Genomic DNA, 14,834 nt, shown 5'->3' on the forward strand with positions numbered 1-14,834 from the left:
TCAACGCTGCAAACTGCTGTCAGAACACTAAGGCCTCTCCTAACCTCACATTTCCCCTTATCACTGGCTTCTACTAAAAAGAATCTGAGGAATCCTGGAGCTCAGTCTGTTCGCCAACGCCCAATACGACACGGTAAATAACAGACACAAGCTGCTTTTAAAACACAGACTAATTTCTGACACATAAATCGCACAAATTGATGACAGATGCTGGTGCTAACTACTGCGGCTGAGAAACAAGTGTGGAATAAAACAACATAATTGACAGTGATGTGTGATCTGAGCTTTGGGACGATGTTGTGCATGATAATAAAGTCATACGCTGGCTCACGGCCGAGTCCGACCGCCACTTCTTCTTGTTTTAAGACCTATAGTACAGTATAGGAACTCCACCCAGTGAAATGGGCTGAGTTTGCTGCCTCAGCACTTCTCCATCCAAACGGCTGCGGTTCAGTTAGAGGTCTTGCTGCCTCGGCCCCGAGATGAAGCACCTCAGAAAGAGCCAGCAGTCCAAACCGGCCCCTGGCTTCCACCGCCGGCCTCTGACTGACACCACTACACTGCCAGAGACATAAAGCAGGATAATAATAGCTGCTCATTCCTCCCCCATACCGACCAGTCAGGCCCACATTGTCCAAATCCATATTTAACTGCATGATAAAAGGTGAATACCTCAGTCCACAGGCTTACTGAAGTCAGATCTATGGGTCCAGTTCAACATATGATCACTATCTTGGCAGGTCATTGACTCCGACTGATGAATTTTGTGACAGCCTTGTAATAAAAGCGGGAAAAAAAAGTCCCTTAAAAGGGAAATTCCATTTTATTCATGACCATGGTGTTACTTTTGTCCATCTTTCCTTCTGGGTATGAAGACATCATAGTTACTCATTCTGATTGCTAGAAACAGCTTTAGGAGCGAGTGCAAAGGGCATCACTAAACTTCTCGTTTCAAAGTGTTCCCAAATGTCTACTCTAAAAATAAAAGGAAGGGCTACAAGCAGCATCACCACATGAGCTTTCAGGCAAGTTTTAAACAAGTCCTCATTTAAAATCAATTACCTAGAAAACATCAACAGAAACGTACTCCAATTGACTTAATTGATTAATGTTTTTCTTCAGCATGCAAACTATTGACACTGGAAGGGCGTTTGTCCAAAATTTACCTACATTAACGATGGCTTTTTGGATTTCTGTTTATTGGATTAAGTACCCAGCTATATACAGTGACGCTGAGCATGTTGATTCATCATTAAACTCAATTACCTAGACTATATTGTAACAGAACTGTTGAACAAAGGAAAATCTCCGCAAAGCAATGTACGTTTGAGGGACTGATTGGGATAACTAACTGTCATCTGTACTTCTGACTTTGATTTCCCTCTTTTTGGGCTGAATTTTCCAAGTTGAATTCTGATATGTCAGATTGGACCGTTTGCGGCCCATCCATGGTTCAAGTTCATAGTACACTTCCTCTTCTTCAGGACTCTTGACAACTTTGTCAGGGTAAGTGCCAATTACACTAGACAACACTACAGGAAGCAGTACATGAGTGGTGGCATGGTTTGGGAGTGAAGTATAAAGCTGACCTTTGGAGAGCAGAACAGTGAGCAGAAACAAGAGGGGGAAAAGGGGCAGCACGTCATTGCTCCTTTCCACACATTTTCCATCACTTTTCTCCCTGTTTTTATATTACAGTGAGGTTGACAGGTATGTCATTTTGAGACATGATAGATCGGTTTTGTTTTTTGTTGCCTGTGTTGCCCTGTAGACATCGACTTTTAGGGGGAAGTGCTCTTCATTGTAGAGCTTTGTCTTGCAGTTGCGCCATAATTTTGCAGCTTTATAATCAACCTGGTGGTTAAAATGCTACAATAACCCAAAGGAATAATGGCCACAAGAATGAAAATCTAAAATTTTCCTTAAAGAAGATGAATATGAAACAGCTGATGGACTCAAGAGCCTCTTGTGCTTTTAAAAACCTCTCAACTTGATGCCTGAAAAGAATTACAACCTAATACTAGGAAACTCTAAAATAGCCACCATATTTCAGGCTTCATTAAATAGCAGATATTACGCAACAAAACAGGCCAACTGTTAAAACTCTTCTCTGGGGCACAGGGACAGAAGACTATGAGTTACTGCCTGCCAGGAGCCATTATGTCAGCAGCACACACATGTGTGTGGGGCCATACCTGTTTTTCTCATTGTTAGGATAAAGAATTTGCTCCACAGCGGGATCTGACACTGCGGTTGCTGCAACCTTACTGCGTCTGTGTCTACCACTAGTGTTATTTTGTACTAGAACGTTCAGAAAGTAAAAGCAGTAACTGGTGTGGATTTAAGAAGGGTTATATGATGTCTGCTGAAAAACATAGACACTTGACAGCAACTCAAATGGAGCTTGTCTCATCCTCTTCCAATCAGAGAAACTGTAATACTCATTGTGTGTGGAGACAGCACTACAAGGATCCTGGGAGTGGATTTATGATGTCTGGACCGCCTGCATGGAGTCAAATGAAACCCAACACCAGCTCTGTTTCTTCAACAAGGTCTGAGAACCAAGCACCTCATTTCTGCTGCTAAAAAAGAGACCCTACTGACTCTAAAGATGTCACTATGCTTCACCAAAGTGCTTGTCGCATGGTCAAACAGTGTCCGTAAACCCCTCCTCCAACCCCTTTTGGCATCCACGGCCACGGTTTGATCTTCCCTCTGACTGATTCTTCACCGCACCATGGACGGCTTTTCACTTTGGACTGTTGCCATTCGGAACGGTTACAAAAACTTTTGCTTCCCAACGTAGACTGACAACACCTTGTACAAACTAGTTCTTCTTGAGCATACCCTTGCCTTAAGGTCCCTGGTTGTCATTTGTTGATTATCTTATAGTCATGTTGGTGAGAGTCTCATCACTACTTTGCCAGCCTGTAACTTCTCCACCTTTGCTTGTATAGCAAGAGAGAGAAGAGTAGTAATAAAACCAATGAAATGTTTTAGATGCACGCTGTTTCAACTCCTACAGCTGCAATGTAACACATTCATTTTTTTATTTTATAGAAAGTAGGTTATCTTGTTTTAAAACTGAATGATAAAGCTATGGTTGGGTTTTCTGAAATTAAACTCCATCTGTAGTGAATATTCAGAGATAATGGGGGTGTGGGGGTTCCACAATAATGCCCATTTGTTCAGCTTGGTACCACCGAGCAGACTTGTTAAATATATTGCGTAGCTTTAAACTCTTGAACTCTGATTTTCCCCTCTAAATTTCTTTTTTAAGCAGCCTTGACGTTAGAAAATAGAGACCTTTTCCACATTGTATGACAACATCACACATATATTATGTCTCTGCTTGTTGTAACACTTCATTGAAACTATATGATGCTTACACTAAATGAATTATTTAAACCACCATGTTTTCATGGCTGCACCATAACATCATTTGGAATCTTTCAAGCTGTCATGTGATTTTGTACACACTACACATTTTCCCACAGTTTCGTCTGACACGTTATATATCCCTCGAGTCCTCGAGACATTGACTAGAAGTTAAAGCAAAGTTTTGTGGGTTTGAACAATGCCTGGCTGTACAACATGCGATTGTAACAATGGTCCAGGTTGAAAAGGGTTTAAGGAAAAATGTTCTCAAACACACTTTGACAAAGTGATATACAAGTACAATACATTGTGTTTTTCTTTGTCTTGGAGATATCTGGAGAAAAATATTTAAAGTGCAGCTACAATTCAGCCTTGCAAAATATAAGTGCTGCATATCAGGTGTAGCTCTGTCCCTCAGAATCAGACAGAAAATAGCTTTTTTTCTGTAGCTTTTAATCATTTTACAATAATATTCAACAACCACACAGGGAGAAATCCACTGTAAAACGAAGGAAGAAGGATGTTGTCATGGTCACAGGTTATCATTTGTCATTTTTGAGGCAGTTTCCGTCTTATATAATATATATTAAAAATATAGGACTGAGCCTTGTAATGCTACTTAAGGTATTCATAATGCTATTTAAAGTGTGCATATTTCTGTTTTGGGTGTGTTTGATACTGTTATAGTGGCTGTACATTACAAACAGTACATATTTGAGACCTGGAAAAAAAAGAATGTTCATGTTTGTTACTTTTGTTTTAATATTTTATCACAATGCATAGCATTTCTAACTGTACCTGTATGCCATTGTGCCATGCATCTTCAACATGAACTAGACTAGCTTATTGCATGATAATGTGGTTTGTGCACATACATGTCAGGGCCTTGTAGCCACTCTGTGACGGATCTGATTGGAGTTTTCAACAAACCACTGCTTGCAAACAAATTTTCTCGCTAACTATGTCAAACCTCTGCTCAGTTCAGGCCCTGTCTGTGGGAGCAATCAAAGGACGCTCTGTGAGACTCATGAGATCACTAACTGAAATAGTGGAGGCAGGTCACAACACTTCATCACAAAGCCACATGGAATGCATTCAACATCACATACTGATGATATCTAACTGTGGCGTTGGTGGACTTGTCTTTTAAACTCAATAAAGCTTGACAATGCAAAACATTATTTAGTAACCAGATCAGTCACCTATGTCTTTGTCATGTTGATGACCTCAACAGGTGGATTGACTCTGCTTGCCAACAGTCATAAAAGGTTACCACAACACCGGCCGTCTTTATTCTCCTGGATCACTGGATCCATTGTCTGAGCTCATTGTCCAACGACAGGAATGACGACGTATGAGAGTATGCAGCAGAGTGTGCTTTTGGTGAATTCGTTATGCACACCTCAGTACTGGAATGATAGCCATCTGACGCAAGAAGGAAGTTTAGAATCAAGACTTCGCATACGCACATGGACAGACGGTTGACAGATGCAGAGGTGTGGTTTGTCAACAGGGCTATATTTAGGGGTTGATGTGGAAGCTTTTGATTCTTACCTGCAGTCTGACTAAAATAAAAAATAAAAACAGACCTGGTAACTGCTCTGTTAAACTCTCACAGGTGTGAATGCAACCTACATGTTGCTACATATCCTTTCATGCCAGTTTCTGCTATGATGTAACAAATCTTTCATGTTCTGTCCATCTGGTATATTTGAGTTATTGCTCTTATCCAGAGTGAACAAATGTGAAATTTAGCATTCAGAAAACTCTTCCTACCAATGAATAACAAACAATGGCTCCACTAACCAGCGAGAACATGGTCTGATGCAGTGTCAGGATGTTGCTCGGGGTCAGAGCAAAGATAAGAGCAGGATTTATTTGATTAGTGTCTTTCTTCTATTTGAATGAACACAAAGATAATCCTTACCATGGAATGACAAACTGTTTATTATAGTGTGTCTGTTTATGTGTATACAGCATGCACTCGACACTCCCGAGACTACAGGCTGGCGCTGTAGCAGCGGTGGTAGGTAGCACTTCTGCCTTTTTGTTTGTGTTGCACTGGAATGAACTTGCAAAACAAAAGGTTGATCCGTCACGTGTACGTGACTGCAATGCAGGGAACGCTGGTACGAGACTCTAACAAAGCCTAACTTGCTTTTTTGATGGGAACTTCTGATGGTGATTCCTCTCTGTCAATCAAAATACACCAAAGAGAAAAATATGCTCCAACTTGTGATGTCAGTGTGATGAATGATGAGTCTTGTGCTGAGATAATTGATTAATTAGAGCATAAAATGAAATGACAATTTTGACAAACGATTAAACCAAAAGTCATTTATCAAGCTTCTCATGTCACTTTGGGCCCTGGGAACTTATAATGTGCATTTCCTCCGATTTACATACATATTCTAAATAATATTATCTGATTAAGGAAGATTATCGATTGAAAAAAGATCAGATAAAAATAAATGGCTTTAACTTGGAACTCAAGCAGAGGTGCCTCTGCCTAGCCCGCCTTACAGCTGCCAAGAGACTGATAGCTCGTAGACGGAAATCTCTCCAATCGGTCACAAACAAAGATGACTTCTAGATTGTAGTGATAAAGATAGCGTGGCCGTGGAACACAGGGGAGCAATGCACTATGCTAAAACTAATGACATGTCATGCTGGGAGCATGCTTTTGTCACTACAAAATCTTATAGATAAAGTAAATAAAATAAAGGTACAATTTAGCTGGATTTACTCTGGTTTGATTATCTGGAATGATTGACTCATTTTTCCCTCACTCCTAACAAACTTGTAATCCCATTACTATACTGTTTTGATTAAACTTCAATAATAAATTATCAAAACAAGTAGCATATTATTACTTGCAGTCCTACAAAACTCAGAGTTGATTTCGATCATCAGTCCTGTCTGCCTGATGTCAAGATGAGGACTCTGATTCTGGTCTCTACAGCAGAGTGAGTAGGTGGTAGGTAATAATGGGGGCAACTGTCTGTCTGCTTTAACTTACAGGAGTAATCTCGCCTGGAAGGGCATTCCTGTGTTGCCGACTAATGTTCATTACATCACTGTGACCGTGACACAGACAGAAGTGCAAAAAGGGCCAAAAGGGTGAGGAGGTGTCCTGGGAAAATGACAGTGTAGGAGTTCTGCGAAACACCAATGGGATAGATGGAGATAAAGACAGATTGAGAGACAACTTCCCATTCATCACCACTTCTCCTCCTCCTCTGCACGAGAGGTTGGACAGAAAACACAGCGCTGTCACTCAACTCATAGCAGTTTATCCCCCGCAGCGATACATGAACTTGGAAGTATGACAACCGGGCTGCATTAGCAAGGACGGGCACAAGTGCGTACATGCACATAGACACACACCAACGCAAATACGTGCAGTGTGCACAAACATAATCGTCCCAGTCCAAAGCACACATGAACACTCCAGTGCTAAGGGAGACAAATTGGGATCCGCAATAAATATTTCAGATTCATTGATGTTTAAACAAAGAAAAAGAGAGAAACTTCTGCAGCTATTATCAATCACATGACAACAAGTTGTTAGGTAACTGTCCGATGAAAGGAAACTGGAATGATATTGAAAAAGAACCAACATTAGTTATAACATTACAACTTAAATGCCATTTTATATTTTGTATTAGAACATCTGTTAAATGCCTTCTTGTGTTTATGAGAAGAGTCCCCTTGTGATGGAGTATTTATGAGTGTAAGTGGAAATTATCAACTCAGGGTTCATAAAAAGTAAACTGCAGTAAGGATATATCTTTGATAATGTAACATTTTTTAATTAAAAAGGGGCTCTCTAATTATTTTACACATTACAAAACATCAGTTTACAGGCCACGGTGGCACTGGTGGAGCTTCCTCAGGTCCAGAAAATAGCCACAGCTTTTGAGACTTCAATTTTCTTTACATAGAGCCTACATTAAAAAAACTGGGGATATGGAATTTGAAAGCCATTGGTGTTTACTAGACAGGGATGGTCCAAAAAAAGACAATACAAAGTTGCATTACAGCAGAAGTTTGTAAACTGAGCTTGGTTTATGTAGTTAGGCCGGCTGATTTTGGCGACGCACCAACACGTCAACATTAGCAGCAGAAGACGTGAAATAGCTCGAGGAGGCGATTAAGCTACAAAATGTAGTGATTTTCAAATGCAGCTTGAAACTACAGGAGCTAATAGAAAAAGAAATATGATGAACAGTATATTGAGCTGTGTTTATTTGGACTGGCTCAAGAGACTCACCATGGCCTCAGTGTATGATTTGTAAAGAAGTGCTAGCTAATGAAAGCATGTGTTTCAAGGACAGAGTGGTGAAGGAGTTTTAAGGTGAGTGAGTTGCAACGCACATTACTAAAGGCAGGAAAGACCCAATGGGAGAGGGTTGGGGGGTTGGGGGGGGGGGAGATGTGCAGTTGACTCTACCTTTGTCTGAGTAGGGGCTCACAGTGTCAGACTTTGAAATAGGAGGTGTAGGATTCAGTATTTGTGGTGTGTGATCCACACTAGGGAGTAAAAATCTGGCCTCCGTCGCAACAAATTTGATCCGACACTCATAAACCCCCAACTTTATGTGTGTGCAATACCAAATAACCCTTCTTTCTGGCATATTCTGTAACCGTCTTCCCATGTTATAAATATGCCGGAAAAACGCACACGCACAAGATTACGCCACCTAATTCATATATTATACTGTACTAATTCACACACCTATTGTCAATTTTAGCATCTCTGTAGTTACCTCCATATACTACGTTTACACACACAGTCAGTGATCATTTCCAGCCTTGTAAATCTCCTAACAAGGTCTAAACACAACCGTGAGAACCAGACAGAGGAAACCCTCTGATCACACTAGAAATATCCACGACCACAGCACTGTTTATTGCCTGGCAACCAAAAGTAATCCTAACTATTAGAGCATAATACATGACACACCTTTGCAAAGAGCTCAGGTAGAGGCTGCTCAGAGCCAAGCCTCAATGTTGGCAGGATCCCACAGGCTGACAAGTGTGATTGAAAGCACTGCACAACAAATACAATGGAAACAAACGGCAGCCATGACAGTTGGATCAGTTTGAAACTTAGCTGATGGGTAACTCATTACACCCCTGACAGCTTCAAACCACACGTCTTTTGCTTTTACATGTGACTATCTGTGAAAAAATGGTGGTAGCTTTTTTTCTTAATTTTTAACCAGCATGTTGAATATGAAGTAAACAGCTTCCATGAGCACAGACAAACTCGCCACCACCTCTGCAGCCTTAAGGCATTATATTCCAAATAAACACATGCAAGTGAACGATTACAGACACACACGCACACACACAAACCACATGTGAAGCACACCTGCATATTTAACCCGCTCTCACGCCGCCCTGGTTGATCGCCCCTGTCCCAAGGGGCAGGGGAGATAAATGAGCCCATGTCAGACACACACACTGACAGGGATAATGATGAATTACATATATATTAGCGCACACAGCCTGAAGACTCACTCCTCTTAGGTACAGCCACACATGCACACACACACACACACACACACACACATCTGCACACAGGCCCCACATGGATCCAAATTTTCTTGCACCTGGATCCAAATTTTCTTGCACCTAAATAGCAAACACTACCGAAACAGATTGTGTCAGCTAGATTGTTATTGCGCGCGCGCATACACAGACACACAGACACAGAGACACACACTTGATGACAGGTATTTCCACTTCAGGAGAGCCACAATGCTGAGCTGTGAGCCCGGTGTCAGTCACTTCCTGTCTGAAGGGGTCAGAGGTTAAACACTCCTCAGTCCCTTTAACCCCACAGAAATAAAGAGACAGTGAGAAAGAGAAGAAAAATCCCCTCTGTAAGTGAACTGTTTCCCTCTCGTTATCCCTGCCGTCTTTCCCCTCGGTTCCCTCTGAGCTACACATGTTCCAAGTAATAGAAACCGCTGGATATTCTACTTTTGAACTGGAAAGTGAAATGCAACCTCAGACCCGAAGAATAGAGGAAGCGATTGACAGACAGAAGAACAGCTTTAAAAATTGAAACCTTTAATCCAAAAAACATTTCTAGGTTCTGAAATGTTAGAATTTTCTGCTTTTTTTCCGTTTTATACCACAGAAAATTGAATATCTTTGGGTTGTGGACTGTTGGTCGGTCAAAATAATAAGACGTCACCTTGGGCAGTCGGAACTTGTGATCCCTGATGAAGAGAGCTGTGTTTTTATTAGTCGACTAATCAAACTATTTATAAATCGATAGTCGTAATTTTTTTATGCAAACTTGGCAGCCTCTCAAATGTGGAGATTTCCTGCTTTTCTGTTTTATATCATATTAAACTGATTATCTTTGGGTTTTGGACTGACAAAAACATCACATTTAAAGGAAACAGCCTTGGACTTTGAGAAACTGGGGTGAACATTTTTGGCTATTTTCTTACATTTTATAGACAATTTAAAAAATAATCTGCAGATTAGTTGATAATGAAAATAATCGTTAGTTGCAGCCCTAATGCTGAAGGTCAGTGACCGCAATATTGTACGTTTAATAAGTGCTGCAGTGACTGTGCAGAAGTAATTTATTTTATTTTCAATATCTCTATATGGTGTGCAGTAGACAAGGCTTGGTTCTTACAACCACTTAATGCCAGCAGAGCTATAGGATTGGATTGTATGACAATATACAGGAATTTCTATTTTTCTGGTCTATTAATCTATAAAATATTGTTCAAATTGGACATTTGGCATCTCTCAAATTTACCAAAGTACCTTCACAGAAACTACTTTGTGTTGTTCTGGCTGGATCTTGAAACCTTTCAATGCTGCCTTCACAAATTCCTTTAGCTGACAAAGTCTGTAAGCAGATGTTGCAACTAGTGTTAGCTTTATTGATGGACTGGGTTGCCTGATAGGGTAGGTAGGCATCAACACTAAAGGATCTATTGTCCATTTGTCCATGTATCACAAAAGCTCTTGTGAAAGACACTGAACTGTTCCTTTGCCGATAGGTCACCGTTGGCTGATTTGACCAGTGTCTGGAGTGGTTTTCAGTGCGGTTTCAGGGTTAAGACCTTGAATGAATGAGCCGACAAGCACAAAGAATATAGGCTCAGGTGTGTGACCGGTGCTTCCATCGCCTCAGCAGGCCTTCAGCAGGGCTTCCTTGCTAATCCTCCGCCATCACTCAACTGGATCTCAGCTTTAATCTCGCCAGGCCAAAGCTCAGCAGAGGGGCGCTCCTAGCTTTAAACTGAGAACCTGACAGCTAATCTCGGCCACAACACCCCTGGGTAACCCTACACCGTCCCAAGGGGAGCAGCCACAATACCCCTGGGCCACAGCGATGAGAGAAAGACCTCCCAAATATCAAAGACACTTAAAGAGAGATGGAGAGAAAAAATGACTGCTCATTTTTTGGTTTGGATGCTCACAGCTGTTATAAACACAGGTACACGCACACTTGTCTATGCACAAGCTGATACAAAGAGACACATATACTTTGTGCTTTCAAAGCGGTTTCTAATGCAGCAGAATTGTCTCACCAGCTGAGTGAGTCAATCCAACACGCCCAAAAACGGCCTCGCTATTAAAGTTACATTTTCATCGTTGCTTGCCTGAATATGAGCACCCATTCAGCACCAACTGGCAGGATGCAGCCTACATTACTCTTCAGGAGGCGGACTGGCTTGTTTCCAGCTGTTTAAAAGCATACAATAAGCAGCCAGAGGCTGTCAACTGGACCCATTACATCTGATAAGTGTATGGTCCCAGACACAATGACCGGCGATCAGATACATGCAGAAAAAAACATGTTACATTCATGTTAAGGTCATATAGAAGAGGAAATATCTGCTGCGCTGTGTCATGAATTACACAGAACTACATGAATTCATTTTATCATAGTAGATCGCCTTTATTCTGCAGCAGTGAGTGTAGTTTGTTGATATGGTCTGCATTCCTGCATGATAAACTGCACAGCAAGCAATAAATCAGAAATAAACTGAAACAAATGCTTCTGGGAAACAAATAGTTGGCAATCATGAAGTATAACATTTGTAGTTAATTGGCTAAAACATGCAAAACCGCCAGTATGGTCCTCTAAGTTATCATTAAGTGACAAGTTAGCTTGGGCTGAAGTCAAGAGGAAAAACCCTTTTGTTTCCGACACATCTCTAAAGTCAACCGTACAAATGAAAGTACAAAGTTTGAAGATCATGATGGTCTGTCACTTATGGGCTCACTCAAGGCAATATCAACAACAACAAACATAAACACCCATGATTAGGACAACTACTGTCAACCCAGCTGTAGCTGTGGCCAGAGACTGTAGGTGTTCAGGCCATTTGCTAGCTTAAAAAGAAAGAGCTCAAAGTGAGAGAGGGTCATGTTTATTACTCCTCCTCACCCATGAACATTTGAATGGCATTTTTGCCATAGTATGACAATATAAAAAATAACACAAAAATAAAAATTGGAGGTTGTTGTTACATACAGTACTGTAGCTTGCATCTTAAACCACCAGGGCACCCTGAAAACAACTATTTTATAGCTAATGCTTGTTATGTTAAAATAAAGGAGCATATTTAAAAAATAATCTTGATCCACTTACTCGTTTTTTATAAAGCTAGTGAATGGATAAAGTATCAGCTAATGTGTTAATGTGTGTGCACATTAAGTTCCTTCAGCTAAAGTCTGGAGCCATTAACGCTAAATCAAGTAAATAAAAGTTCATTTCAATCCTTATAATATGTGCCTTGGAAAAATACTGTTCCATGAAGAAGATATTAATTCTTAAATGTTAAGCAAAAGAGAAGAGCAAAACCAAATTCAGGCCAGAAGACAGAACACACAAAGACAGACAGGGAGAAATCTGACTTACCACTTCAGTGGGACGGAAGTATTTTGGGTCCACGTTCACATGTACTACTCCTGTCTCTTGGCAGCGGCCAACCTCCTGCTCATCCTTTCCCTCCCACCTGGAGAGACACAAATCTTAGCATAAAGGAAACATTTTCCCACAGCTGCTGGAAGGTTCAGCTGTCTGTTCCTTCATCTCCCTGATTACTTCTTGTGCAGTTTGTTTCTTTAACGACTCGTGCAGACAAAACATGTCACCTGTCTTTTTTTCTGAAATCAACACACAGCTTCACCAACATGTCAGAGTGTTCCAGGACACAAGAGGGAGGTGAATAAGAGGTGAGACAGAGGAGGGGACTGAGATGTGGCATTCAAGTTTACACAATATAGCTTCTTTCAGACATACAGTAGAACCTGTGACATTGCTGGCTTCATCTATCCAGGAATGTTCTCTTTTTTTCTTCTTTTTTTGTGACATGTTTAGGCCTTTATTAGATAGGACAGCCTTAGACATGAAACGGAAGACTTCTTCTAACGACATGCAGCAAAGGGCTGCAGGTCGGAATTGAACCCGCGACCGCTCAGTCAAGGACTGAACCTCTGTATATGGACGCACCCTCTACCAGGTGAGCTACCCAGGCGCCCCCTGTCATGGCTCTTTTCAAACATGAACCACTACAGAGAGAGCTGCAATGTGCAATGTGTGATATTCAGAATGCATGAGTGAAAGAATTTGCTAACTTATTTTGAAAATGAAAAACTGGTTCTGGATCTCCATTGCTTAATGGATGACCATCCTGCTGCTTCTCACTCCAACAAAAAAATCATTTTTGAACTCTGCTAGCGCAGCTAAGGGAACTACCACACAGAATGACAATGCCAAGCCTCCTACTCACCAACACCAGATCGATCACACACAAAATGGATGATTAAAAAAAAGTTAGAAATGGAATTTCTATGTTAGAGGCATTTTGCTGTGTATATTTAAAATGTTTTGCTTGGTTAGCTGGATGAAAGTGAAAAACTAGGAATTAGCTGATAGTCTGATGATTACTGTGCTTTTCTGAGGTGTTTTTGTCTTTTGTACCTGATTTCAAGGTATAACAATAGATACATTTGTATAGCCTTGTCTCATCTCATCGTCTCTACAAATTGGCTCATCGACATTATTTATTTCAGGGCTCCTAAGAAGAAAAAACTGTGTATTGAGTATCTCTATGAGTTCATGCTGTGATCTTTACGTTAAAGTGCTCATATTATGCTCATTTTCAGGTTCATAATTGTATTTAGAGGTTGTACCAGAATAGGTTTACATGGTTTAATTTTCAAAAAACACCATCTTTTTGTTGTACTGCACATTGCTGCAGCTCCTCTTTTCACCCCGTGTGTTGAGCTCTCTGTTTTAGCTACAGAGTGAGGCATCTCACTTCGGTTCCATCTTGGTTGGGAGTCGCACATGCGTAGTACCTAGGTAAGGACTACTAGCTAGAAGCTAGCGCTGCTAGCGGTTAGCTACCTCGTTCTCAATGGCAAAACACTGCTACAACACTATAGAACTACTTACATGTCCCTCGCCTGCAGGTATTCTACGCAAAGTTGGAAGTGTGCCCTCGTTTAGAAGTCTCCCGGCTAATCCTGCCTTGTACTGACTGAAGTTGGAGAAACAGCTAGCTGATGTGGTATTAGCTAAAGTGGTTAGCACACACAAAATGTTTCGGTCGATGACGTAGACGGCCCTGCTGATTTTGACCAGCTCACCCGGAGACTGAAGGCAGGATACATTCAGAAACCTGCATGGATGTTTTTTTTTTCCAAGTTTCTATGTGTGTGGAAGCACCAGAGACACAAAATAACACCCCAAATCCCAGAAAGTGTTTTTTTCATAATATGGGCACTTTAAAGTGATGGCATTCAAATCTGACTGGAAAAGTGTTATAAAAATGTCAGAAGGTACGTCCTGTGATTGTTGTGACTTTCATGGAAAAGTGACATGGGGGCTTATTCATGATACAGACATGTAAAATCACCAAAACATGTATGGAAATGCCTGATTGTGTACCAAATGTGTATCTGTGTGTACTCACACAATGGTCTTCCCCACACGTTTGAAGGCCTTCTCCACAAACTCCCTCACACTGTGCACCTCCCCCGTCGCTATGACGAAATCCTCTGGCTCCTCCTGTTGCAGCATCAGCCACATAGCCTGAAAGAAACAGCGAGACAGGGACAGAGAGGTTAAACCACTGAGAGATCATAAAGACAGTTCAGCGCTCCACACTGGACCGTGCCCAACTTAGTCCTGACAGACAGGAAGTGAACCTGCGACCTCTGAGCGGGGCATTCGCCCGTACCTCTGTCCTGACGTCACTGCAGGGGCTCATGGGACAAATATCGTGGGAAAGGAGGACAGAGCGCTCCCACAGGCCCACTGTGCTGCTGGCACACACAAAAGCACACACGTGGCCATGAATCCACATGCACCTATGCACGCAAACACAACTGACATGGCCCAACCGATACATTACACCACAAGTTATTCAAGATTCAAAATCCTTTATTAATCCCACAAT

At 41.3% G+C, this 14,834-nt stretch overlaps 1 protein-coding gene across 1 annotated transcript in view; it reads right to left on the reverse strand.

The window, feature by feature from the left end:
• gmds (GDP-mannose 4,6-dehydratase) overlaps positions 1 to 14,834 on the reverse strand; it is a 186,200-nt gene that overhangs the window by 27,224 nt on the left and 144,142 nt on the right. Inside the window, exons 8-9 of the mRNA XM_031282365.1 lie at positions 14,349 to 14,467; positions 12,287 to 12,383 (exon numbers count right to left, since the gene is read on the reverse strand). Coding sequence (XP_031138225.1) covers positions 12,287 to 12,383; positions 14,349 to 14,467 — 216 coding nt within the window. The remainder of the gene's footprint in view (positions 1 to 12,286; positions 12,384 to 14,348; positions 14,468 to 14,834) is intronic.

This window comes from Sander lucioperca, chromosome 11 (genome assembly GCF_008315115.2).
Source record: "Sander lucioperca isolate FBNREF2018 chromosome 11, SLUC_FBN_1.2, whole genome shotgun sequence".
In the NCBI taxonomy this organism is placed as follows: Eukaryota; Metazoa; Chordata; class Actinopteri; order Perciformes; family Percidae; genus Sander; species Sander lucioperca.